The sequence below is a fragment of the Wasmannia auropunctata genome, unplaced genomic scaffold (genome assembly GCF_000956235.1).
Source record: "Wasmannia auropunctata unplaced genomic scaffold, wasmannia.A_1.0 LD336090.1, whole genome shotgun sequence".
Lineage (NCBI taxonomy): Eukaryota > Metazoa > Arthropoda > Insecta > Hymenoptera > Formicidae > Wasmannia > Wasmannia auropunctata.
In genome coordinates, this window is record NW_012026800.1 from 1,707,385 (window position 1) to 1,718,391 (window position 11,007).

General features: G+C 38.1%; 3 protein-coding genes across 4 annotated transcripts in view; 2 read left to right on the forward strand and 1 right to left on the reverse strand.

Annotated features, from left to right (window-relative positions):
- The first annotated feature begins 943 nt into the window (after nucleotides 1–943).
- LOC105447869 (ER membrane protein complex subunit 6) lies at nucleotides 944–2,639 on the forward strand. Its single transcript, XM_011686124.1, has 5 exons — nucleotides 944–1,127; nucleotides 1,443–1,603; nucleotides 1,667–1,759; nucleotides 1,849–1,868; nucleotides 2,446–2,639. Exons 1-5 carry the CDS (start codon nucleotides 1,088–1,090, stop codon nucleotides 2,474–2,476), a joined length of 345 nt encoding a protein of 114 aa, XP_011684426.1. The 5' UTR covers nucleotides 944–1,087; the 3' UTR covers nucleotides 2,477–2,639.
- Nucleotides 2,640–2,759: 120 nt separating this feature from the next.
- Nucleotides 2,760–7,790, reverse strand: LOC105447870 (excitatory amino acid transporter-like). Of its 2 annotated transcripts, XM_011686126.1 has the most exons (10): nucleotides 7,697–7,790; nucleotides 6,862–7,190; nucleotides 6,691–6,784; nucleotides 6,255–6,453; nucleotides 5,740–5,953; nucleotides 5,380–5,664; nucleotides 4,894–5,127; nucleotides 4,198–4,392; nucleotides 3,854–3,988; nucleotides 2,760–3,791 (listed from the first exon to the last, which is right to left on the reverse strand). In XM_011686126.1, the coding sequence occupies exons 2-10, from the start codon at nucleotides 6,942–6,944 to the stop codon at nucleotides 3,587–3,589; spliced, it is 1,644 nt and encodes a 547-aa protein (XP_011684428.1). In that variant the 5' UTR covers nucleotides 6,945–7,190; nucleotides 7,697–7,790; the 3' UTR covers nucleotides 2,760–3,586. The 2 variants fall into 2 exon arrangements, with proteins under 2 accessions (XP_011684428.1, XP_011684427.1); XM_011686125.1 differs by lacking the exon at nucleotides 7,697–7,790 and having other exon boundaries at nucleotides 6,862–7,583.
- Nucleotides 7,791–10,385: 2,595 nt separating this feature from the next.
- The window catches only part of LOC105447873 (U7 snRNA-associated Sm-like protein LSm10), a 3,282-nt gene continuing 2,660 nt past the window's right edge, over nucleotides 10,386–11,007 (forward strand). The window contains exons 1-2 of the mRNA XM_011686129.1: nucleotides 10,386–10,610; nucleotides 10,839–10,956. Coding sequence (XP_011684431.1) covers nucleotides 10,468–10,610; nucleotides 10,839–10,956 — 261 coding nt within the window. The 5' untranslated portion in view covers nucleotides 10,386–10,467. The remainder of the gene's footprint in view (nucleotides 10,611–10,838; nucleotides 10,957–11,007) is intronic.

Below are 11,007 nucleotides of genomic sequence, written 5' to 3' on the forward strand. Positions count from 1 at the left end.
TAAAAAGTGACTACAGATTTTCACACTTGGATTTGGAGTGCAATAGGAAATAATTATAACACTTGAATTTTTTTAGATTTCTGAAATGATTATTATTTATTGCACTTATTGAAATATATTTTTTATCATAGAATATTACTTATTATAAAATTGTTTGCAATTTGTACAATTTATTTATATGGTGTAAAAATTGTATGTACATTTATATATTGTACATATTTTATACATTTTGACAAAATAATATATCAAAAACTTTATTAATAATTTTATACTTTAAATTCGTATATTTTTAATAATAATTTCAATGAACGCATTATATTATGACCGAATTAAAACCGCAGAATTTAATTCGACCGACGCATTTATACATTATAAATTTCTTACATTATACATTTTGACAAAATAATATATCGAAAACTTTATTAATAATTTTCTATTCAGAATTGATATATTTTTAGCAAATGAATGCATATTATGTCATGACCGAATTAAAATCGCAGAATTTAATTCAATCGACGCAAAAGTTATCGCGTGAAATAAATCATTTGGCGATATTCGGTTTATAACATTCTCAAATTTCAACGAATGACTATTATAATCTTGTACCTAACTTTTGTTGCCACCGATCCTTGCCAAGATTTTCAACATAACATATCATTGTCACGGGGACACGCGATAGAAATGGATTCTTCAGGAAATAAATATATACAGTCTCACATACACACTGTGTGCTCTATAATCATTTTTTATCAAAATAAAAATAAATATCGAAAGGTATTAATTTGATCGAAGTTTGCATATTTATGTGCCATTAAAAATTATTGATAATCGATGGATAATTGACAGACGATTGACATGCAATCGTCTGTTGAATAACGGCGAGCTTTTAACAATGTCTCACGAGTTACGTGGCTGTCTTTGAACTTGCCGCCGTCAGTTACTCGAATGCGCAGAAGCTGACGGTCTGACGTGTCTTGATCGGAGATTCGGAGCAGCCAGCTGACTCTGACTGGAGTCCTATCGTTCGCACGGGTCGTACCTTTAATTTTTTTGCTGTTAGGTTAACATCCCGTTAATTAACAAAGTGATGTTGGGGAAAATAAAAACGAAGCAAGAAAAAAGCGGCGGTAAGTGAGAGAAATCTTGAAAATAAATGCGACTGCGGCAAATGTGCGAGGAAATTGAGAAATATTGTGAAGGCCCTCTTGAGAGGTTATGTTTGTTATTTATTTGTTTATCATTCGGACGCAAGCAGCATATAAATTAATAAAATCAGTCACAATTTGTCTGATTAATCCGCGAAGTAACATAATTAGCTTGTTGATGAGTCCGATGACGAATTTCTGATTAATTTCCCAGTTTCCAAAGAGTTTTCCTGTATTACTAAACTCGTTATTAACGTTGACTAAACACGGGCATTAAGTACGTGTTGCATGTTGCAGAAGTCATCGCGTACAGCGAGACAGCAGTTGCAAACAATGCCGCGGTTGTAGAATACTGTAAAATCTCAATGGCAGCTTTGTCGGGCGGTACGGCCGGACTGCTAGGGCTGACCGGGTTGTACGGATTCGGATTTTACATCTTCGCGGTTTTCGGGCTGTGGGTAAGAGCACCGTGATATCGTCAACGACAATTGTACGTAATGTCACGAGCCATTTCTTCGTAGGCGATGCTATTGATGAAGGCTGGCGGTCAGTGGAAGAAGTATTTCATTAGCAGGCGGCACCTCTTGACCAGCGGGTTCTTTGGGGGGCTTTGCGTATCCTTTGGAGTGTTTAAAGAATAATTTCTATTTTCAGAGGCCTGATCTATATATTTTCCTTAACGCGATTGTCAAACTTTTTACAGACGTACGTGTTATTCTGGACGTATCCTTTTTCACGGTACAAATGATACAAGTAATAGTGTGTTCGATGAATATAATAATTAATATTTGAATAAATAAATGTATAATAAGTATGAAAGAGGAGAATATAATTTTTTTTATATTCACGGGAAAATTAATAAATATTTTTTATTTAATTGGAATGAATATATTTGTGAATATTTTCGATTTTCATTCAGTTCCGCTCTGTACTGTCTGCACAGCTTGCAAACAAATAATGTACTAATATTATGTAATGTACATATAATGTACTGATATTATGATTGAGGGTATTAAGAGGCAAAGTTATTTGTTGGAGCTTTCTTTTTTAATTTACATTTTGTTTAAATAAATATGAAACTAGTAAAACAATCATAAAATATTCATGGATAAACATTTTTGAAAACCCAAAGTTTTGAATGAATATACGAATAAATGTTTTTTAATGTAACAATTTTGAATAAATACAATTTGTAGTTCAATTACAAGTTTTCCGTATTCATCGGACACACTGACAAATAATATGCTTTTATAGATCTGCAATATCAATATGCTATAAATTTCTTAATTATCGCGATCAGATTTTTATATGGGATGGTTCACGTCTATTGAGAAGAGAAAGGGCGGCGAGGATGGCTCGCAGCAATTGTGACATTACGCAATTATTTAAATACATAAAGTTACATAATTACTCTAAGCCAGTCGTTGTATTTATATTATTTAAGCCTTTCGGATATTGACCAAATAAACGATGAAGCGTTCACGCGATATTGTACACGTATGTCGATATGTATATAGAATACACTTTTCATTCGAAACACGGACGCGGCATTTATTATCCAATATTTGAACGTAAAAGTAGAAAGACAATATAAGAGCCAATACAATAGAGATATATAGGAGCCATGTTCTTTATTGGATGTATTATATATATAGATATGATATATATATATTTGCATAATAAATTATTAATTACTGAATTACAGTTATTTGATGAAGGTACTGGTAACCATATACATATACCTATACACGTAACGGCTGTGAACACATTCGTGTAAATGACTAAATCATTATTTTGATCGTCATTATCAACAGCAATTAATTTAGCTCAATAATTAATATTAACGTTTAATCAACGCCATTCAAATAAACCGTTTAAATTTATTCACGATATAATATTTCCTTTTTAACTATCGTCGATAAACATTTTAACGCATTTTGACGATTTTTGTGTCAGATGCAGTTTCTAATCCTTTATTACTGCACTTTATGTCTTTATTTTACTGTACATGATTATTTCTGCGTACATTCGTTGATACTAAAATTATTCTAAAGTAGAAGAATCTCCTCACGCACTAAGGAAAAGAAAGATGAGAAATCGATCTACAGTTTCCATTAGGTTTGTACTTAACATGCTCGCATTTTCTACTTCAATTAGTTTAACGCCTTTATCCCCATTAGCTAATACTACAAAAATGGAACCCTATTTGTATACCCTTTAATAAGACTCAAATTATACCTACATTCTTAATAATATATATATAGCTTATGATATGCATTGCATTTAATCTCCACGGAAGAAACTCGATTTCGGCAGTGAAAGTCAATCGCGTTATACACGAGTATACCTAACACAGGGACGAGTAATAGTTCTTGCGAACTGACGGATAACATTCTCGGCGAGACCAGCGTCAATATTTTTCTGAAATCTGCGAGAAGACCTCAGATTTTCGTCTCGGAAGTCTGCTCAAGCGTCTCTGTCTCCTCTCGCCGGCCCTCGGCGGCGATCTCGAAAGGCCTTCCGGTTTCCAGACCCTCCAGCCTCCTCTCCTCGTCCATCTTGTCCAGCTCCGCTTTGCTTAAGTGATAGACTATACCAGCCCCGTAACCGTCGCCCAGAACGTTGATCGAGGTCCTGATCCGATCCCTTAAAGCAAAACGATCGCTCTAATTTTACCGAAATCCTATAATGATGGACATGTAACTTACAACATCCAGTCGATGGCGAATAACAGGGAAACATCGTTCGTAGGGAGACCCAAGGCAGTCAGCACCAACAGCATGGTGACCAGGGCTGCGCTGGGGATACTTGCGGCTCCAACGCTCGCCAAAGTAGCCGTAAGACTAGAAAAAAAGCAAAAAATTTTAGAAAACAGGGGAATTATAATTTAAATTCTTTCAGTTTACTGATTAGATACTACGAAATCTTCGATATATTATAAGTATCTAATTAGATCGAGATTTTCTTTCCTTCAATTATAGCTTAAAGTAGTTCGTGAAATAAAACTAATAGTTAAAAAAAAAAAGAAATTCTATTTACGAAATGCGGATACCTGACAGTAATGACTTCAACGAATCCCAGTGAGATTCCATTCAATTGTGCGATAAAGATCGCGGCCACGGCTTCGTAAAGAGCCGTGCCGTCCATATTTACGGTGGCTCCGACCGCCACAACAAAACGCGTCACTCGCGGATCAATCTTGTTATTTTCTTCGAGACAACGGAAAGTCAGGGGCAAAGTCGCTGCGCTATGAACCCATTATATCGATTACATCATTGCCATTACTTTAAAAAGTTAGTCATGTCAGAAAGTTGAATTTTATATACAATTTATTTTTCATGAATATATATATGGAGAGAATTTTATTTTAAAATTTATCCTGAAAATCATGCTAATCATGCAACACAATTTCGACGAATTTTATATGCTTTCATTATTTGTTTAATATATATATATATATATATATATATATATATACTACAAATTTATTGTAATGCACAGTAAAAAAAACAGAGAAAATTACATAAAATTTGTCGAAATACTATGTAATCCCACGATTAACATGATTTTTACGGTAAATTTTAAAAGGAAATTCTCTGTATAAATCGGTGATATTTTGATTTTTTAAATTAATTTTGAGATAATCTCTGAATTAATTAACTAATTTTCGAATTAATTTTAAAACAGTGATCGCAAAAGGTTAAGACTGATTTAAAGAACACACAATACACATGCTGAACAAAATTACCTCGAAGCGGTTCCCAGCGCTGTCACCCAGGCTTGCATCATACCTCTAAAGAACACCGCCGGATTCTTTCGGGTCATAAACCAGTAGATCAATGGCAGCGTGATGATCGCGTGTATCATCAAGCCTATTACAACTGTCACCATATACAGACCCAACATCTGGGCGGTTGCCGCCAGATTTGTGATTGACATGATTTTTCCAGCTATCAGACACATAATTCCGAACGGAGAATACCTACAGCGATTGCCAATTGCATTGTCGTGAAAGAGAGATTATTTTGTCGGAAACGAGAGGAAAGAGATTTTGTTTATCTTAAACTCCAAGTAATATCAAATCAGTATTCGTATTCTCATCGATTCATTCGATTATTCCAGAAATTTGTAAATAAGATTGAGTAATGTGTCATGTAATCAATTATTCCTCGAGCTTGCGCGCGATGCGAACATAAATTATTCATTCGTATATAAATTATTTATCGTTTCATACCAAACGACGACGATCGTGACGAGTTTCATGATAATCTCGTTCAGCACGACGAAGAAGTCCACCATCAGCTTGCCGCGCGGTCCTATCTGGCCCGCGAGTACGCCGAAGATGATGCAGAACACGATCATACCCATCACGTTTGTGCCGTCCTTGTAAACCAAGGCCGGCTCTATTATGTACTCGCTTTGATTCATGTTACCGGCGATCACGACCACCTTCTTCCTCACGTAGGAGGTCTGAACCTGCTGGAAGCACGCTTGCACCAGGTTCTCCGGCAACATGTTTCTGAAAACGAAAGATATTGCGGAAGAGATTTCGGGTACGAATTGCGTATCGTATAGAGGGGCTGGTTTTCCATACCGAATTATGTCGAGGATCGCGTCTACGGTGGAGACTTTCGTCTCCTCGGCCTTCACCACCGCCGCGACCGAGGTTTTGATCTGCGGATTACCCGGATGGATCATCAGCACCATCGCGATGCCCACTATGGCGGCGAGAATGGTCGTTATCGAGTAGTACGTTAACGCTCTGAACCCTATCCTTCCTGATCTTCGAACATCCAGCTGTGCCATTCCTGAAATAGTAATAGCTCGCGTATATCTCGCGGATAAAGGAAATGCAAGTCGAAAAATTTCAAGCGTATAATATTTCTATACAAAACTCTGACGTTCGAAATTCAATTCTTCGTTTTCAATATTTACGTAATTGAATTATCTCTTTTCTTCTCCTTTTTTTTTCTATTTATTATCTGCTCAAGAAGTCAAACGGATTGAATCATTTTCAATATTTACGTAATTTGTCTCTTTTCTTCTCTCTCTTTCTATTTATTATCTGCTCAAGAAGTCAAGCGGATTATCGAATTGAATCATAATTACCGGAAATTAACGAGGAGATGATGAGTGGCAGGATAAACATCTTCAGCATCCGCATAAGAAGCTCTCCCGGGAAGCTGACGAGGGTTATAGCTTGCGGCGTAAGATCGGCCAATCGACCCAGAAACCCAAGACCCAGACCCAGCAAAACTCCAGCGATGGTCAGTGCCAGAAGCATGTTACTTCCCATCCATTCTATCACCTACATTCCCCACAATCAAATTTAATAGGCTCCTAACGCACGCTGACGTGACATTTTTCTTCCCGGAGCAAATTAGGTCCCGCGACATTAATTTTCAAGCGCGACGTACCCTCTCTCTGATTGCGCCTTCATCGCGAGATAAAATTAAGAGTAATACTGAAGGACGGCGCACTTGATTAATAAATTCTATCGACTCTATCATAAAATTGATTCTTGAAAAGAGTTTACTTTACTGACCATCTGTAGCCTATCGAGCGCCGTCACTTTGTGCTGCGCTTCGGCCTCGACTTCCTCCTCGGATGTCATCTTCTCGATCTCCTCCACGCACGACCTGGAAGGTATTCCCAGGTGAGAAGCAGCTCAAACTGTTTTTTTTTTTTTTCGGCAAAAGCATAAGAAATCTTTTACGTGTGCCCGCCGCCCTCCTTGGCCTCCGTCGAGGTCCCCCGGAGAACCGCAACCGCGCCGGAAATACGCTGCCCCAAAGACATCCTTCAATCTTCGTTCGAAGACACGTCGCTTCAAGATTTCAGGTGAGACGCGGCACGAGGAATGTCGAGATAGGCCTTGTGCAAGCCTTCATCCCGCGGCCTTCGCAATTGCGTTACTGCCTTTGCACGATGCGAATCATCTTTTGATCTTTGATTATTCAGACACTGAACGACGTCCACAATTTTTCTGGATTACCAAGAAGAAACGTGTATTATCCCCGTACGATATTTTTCTCATAAGTTCATCTGCGTGAGGAATTATTAAGGAACAAAATTATATTTTTCTTTAATGCAATTAAATTATCTAGAATTTTACAGCGTTAAAAATTAAAGAAATATTTCATTGCTAGTACTCTTTTTTTTTAGCTTCGCTAGAGCGAGTTTAAAGAGACAAATTTAAGAAATTAAAAACGCTTCCACTCTTGTAAAAAAAAAATGCTTATGAAAATCCGCGATTATCTCCCTGGATTGTCACGATTCTTCGCTTCCTCGTCTTCAGAAAATCAAATTCGGCAAGCGAACGCCTCTTCTCGCGAACGATTATCGAGGCACGTGCGAACCGTTCGGTAGCGCATCGCGACACACGACGATCCTTTCGCGCGAACCACCGCGAACCATCAGGGCGGGTTGCACGAGCCAGCACACGGTGAGCCGAACGCTGGCCCCGAACGATGACGGGGGGGAGAGGGGGGGAGGAAGGGGAAGACGACGGGGGAGTAAGGCCCCGAAGGAGGTCACAACCGATCTATTACGTTCAGGATCATTGCACCGCGATCAGGTTGCGGGCGCGAGTGACATCCGCGCAGAGCTTCCGACGACGTACGTTTTGCTTTTCGCGCGCGCGATCGACTGCCGAGAGATCGGATAGATCTGCCGCGCCGATGGGCTTAGGTATATCGCGCCGCGGCGTTGGGATCTGCCTGCAATCAGGCCGATAATGTGCCCCATCCAGGAAGTTGATTAGTGCGCGCGTCGGGGGAGGCCCCCCCGGAGGAGACGAAAGGCACGCACCGAAAGGGGAGAAGGGAGGGGACGGCACGGGCAGATGAACGGAGATGTGTCGCGAGGAGAAAGAGAGAGACCGGTAGATCACAGGAAGAAGGCACTCATCGCGGCGGGTCGCACGGCACCGAATAATAAACGCCGAAGGGAGCAAAAATGCCGCTCTGCCCGGTGCGTTTCGTAGAAACGCCGCGCCGCTGCTTGACGTTGGCGAACGTAAGGCACCCCGGAAGGGAGGCGAAATCAAATAGGAGCAGGACGAAAGGGAAGTCTTTGATGATGATACCGGAGCATGAAGAATGCTCAACTCTATCCTTGGAGCCTGCATCAAATTTGAAAGATGTAAAATCGAGCAAACGTTGATAGATAGAATGAATATAATTATATTATAATATAATATAATAATATTATATTATAATATATAATTAAATATATATAATTAATAATTAATATAATTATATTATAATATATAATTAATTACATATAATTAATAATTAATATAATTATTAATATAATTATATTACCTAACCCAATACATGATATAGATTGAATAAGACTTTCAATGATTGTATTACATGCTTATACTTATAAGTCAAGTGTTTTGTATTATTAATTTTAAAAAATTACAAAATATTCATTATTAGGGTTTATCAAATAATAATCATTTGAGTAATAAGTTAGTAATATAATATACATGTGTACATACACAGACATATGATATAAATTTATTAACAATAACGGCTTATATAAAATTTTCTTCAAACTGTCGTTTTAAGCAATTTTTTGGCTTATCTTTTTGTTTATATATAAATTTTTTCTATTTAAGTTACTGCTATAATTAATAACCGAAATTACGCGTATCTAAAATTTAAATAAGACATTTTAAAACAATAAAAGTAAATCGAGGTGTAAATGGTGTAAGAGATCTTAAAAATACAATATCTTTCTGACAGTTTCATAAGACGTTAGATATTCTGACAGTCTTGACAATTACGCGCGCAAAATTTTCCACAACTGTTATCTTTTATCACTGCCAGTGGTTCGCGAAAGATTGGAAGTCGATGATTTCGATCGAAATATTCTTGCAAAAGCTGAATACATTGTAATTAATTATGACATACATTTCACAATAAATAAAATTAGAAAATATTATGTCTTAAAATCGTCAGTCTAAGAGTCGTCTTAAAACTTCGACGACTCTTACAATTAGACTGACGACTTTAAGACATAATGTTTTCTGACTTTATTTATTGTGAACAGTGAAATGTATACGTTATAATTAATTATAATCTATTCAGCTTTCACAAGAATGTGATTTCGGTCGAAATCATCGGTTTCCAATCCTCCGCGAATCACTGGCAGTAAAAGATAACATTTATTTATTTATGTGAGAATTATAATTACTTAAGCAAAATTCACCCTGCTTTTGGCTCTTTAACGCTTCTTCCTGATATTCGAAAAGATAACAGTTACGCGGAAATATTTGCGCGCGTAATTGTTTTAGATGCATGTAGGATACGACCATTTACAAGACCCCTTTGTATATCCGTTGGGAAGTAACCTAATTCTCCTCTAGCAATGACGGCTATATGAGTGACTATATATAGACTAACATCGGGTTCACGGTGGTAGTATAATACGAGGACAAATCGAATCTCTCCATGATAACGCGTTTAACATCCCGTAACTTCTGAGCGAAAGAGCGAGAGAGCCAATTCGAGATGGAATTAATTAATGCGTTCGAGAAAATTGAGTTACAATTGTCGTCGCTCGTGCATTCCATTTGCATGATAAATTCGACTTCGTTTCCTATCTGTCTCACGTACTTTGCATTGTCTTTAGCATGAATGACGAACGTTTCTTTTTTGAGATTTGTATTTTGAAGCGAATTATAAATTAACTGAAATTATTTCGATACGAAATTGCGTCTACAATTATTGCCACATTTTTTATTTACTAGATACTGAAATTCTTTTAATTGGTTGCTTGAACTCTGAACAATAAATATATATAAATGCTGTGAAGTGAAGAAATACATGCTTCTTTTACGTGCGTGAAGGCGATTTTAATAATTTTCAGATAAAGTAAATATAATAATTCTATTAAATATGATCACTTATAACTTAGATAAAATAAATATATAATTTTCTATTTTATACAATTCCGCAAATGTTTCACAATAAGAGTGATTGAGTTTTTATCGTAGACACTTTTAACAATTCATGATTATGTCATGCAACTGCGTTATTAAGTAAAAGGGATGGCAAAATTAATGAAAGATTGATCAAATTAAATGAGAGATGCTGAGTATTTTATAATAACAGCGTGACGCTCGTAATGCTACGTTCTTCACGAACGCGACACTCGTTCTCGATTTACGCGCGTGTTGCGCACGATGATCCGTCACGTGACCCAGCTCGCTCCAATCCAACCATTCCGTCGGCCGCGACGGAAGTTTTGCACGTGTTTTCAGCGGTGTAGACGTGTTGCGCGGCACCGGTCTCACGCTCGTCTGTTCGCGATGGATAAGAAGTACACGAGACACGAGAAACACTTCCTCTACAACACCTTGTCGATCCTCTTGAAGGCCGTGGAGAAGCACCGAACGACGGTGGATCTGCGGAACGAGGCGACGATCGTCGGCGTCGTCGATCACGCCGACCCGTAAGTAAACAATTTCGTTTACCCTGCGACGTGAAATTTTGCCGCACGCGTCAGAGATCCATCGTTTGATTTTCTCTCGACGACGACAAGTATGCGACTTTTACGGCGAAACGAGCATTGACACGACGATGTCCCTTCCTCGAAAAAAAAAAAAACGCCCGCGAAACCTAAAAATATTGTACGCGATTCGTCAGATCTCTGAACATGCCGCTTTCTCGTCTTTTGCAGCTACATGAACGTCGTCATGAGAGACTGCGTGTTCACGGATCCGCGCGGGGACTCCTTCAAGTACGACATGTTCTTCGTCCAGGCAAGGAACATCCGCGACGTCCACATCCCGTTGAATGTGAGTGGCATCGCGTTCTGCCGTGCGTAATACGGGCGACGAGTCGTCCTC

Excerpts from the sequence above, each read along its gene's own strand:
- LOC105447869 (XM_011686124.1), top strand. The coding sequence starts at position 1,088 with ATGTTGGGGAAAATAAAAACGAAGCAAGAAAAAAGCGGCG. Across the intron at positions 1,604-1,666 it reads TCGCGGTTTTCGGGCTGTGG|GCGATGCTATTGATGAAGGC; the intron begins GTAAGAGCACCG and ends ATTTCTTCGTAG. Across the intron at positions 1,760-1,848 it reads GGTTCTTTGGGGGGCTTTGC|ACGTACGTGTTATTCTGGAC; the intron begins GTATCCTTTGGA and ends AACTTTTTACAG.
- LOC105447870 (XM_011686126.1), bottom strand. The coding sequence starts at position 6,944 with ATGTCTTTGGGGCAGCGTATTTCCGGCGCGGTTGCGGTTCTCCGGGGG. Across the intron at positions 3,989-4,197 it reads GTTGAAGTCATTACTGTCAG|TCTTACGGCTACTTTGGCGA; the intron begins GTATCCGCATTT and ends CTTTTTTTCTAG. Across the intron at positions 3,792-3,853 it reads TTCGCCATCGACTGGATGTT|GGATCGGATCAGGACCTCGA; the intron begins GTAAGTTACATG and ends TTTTGCTTTAAG.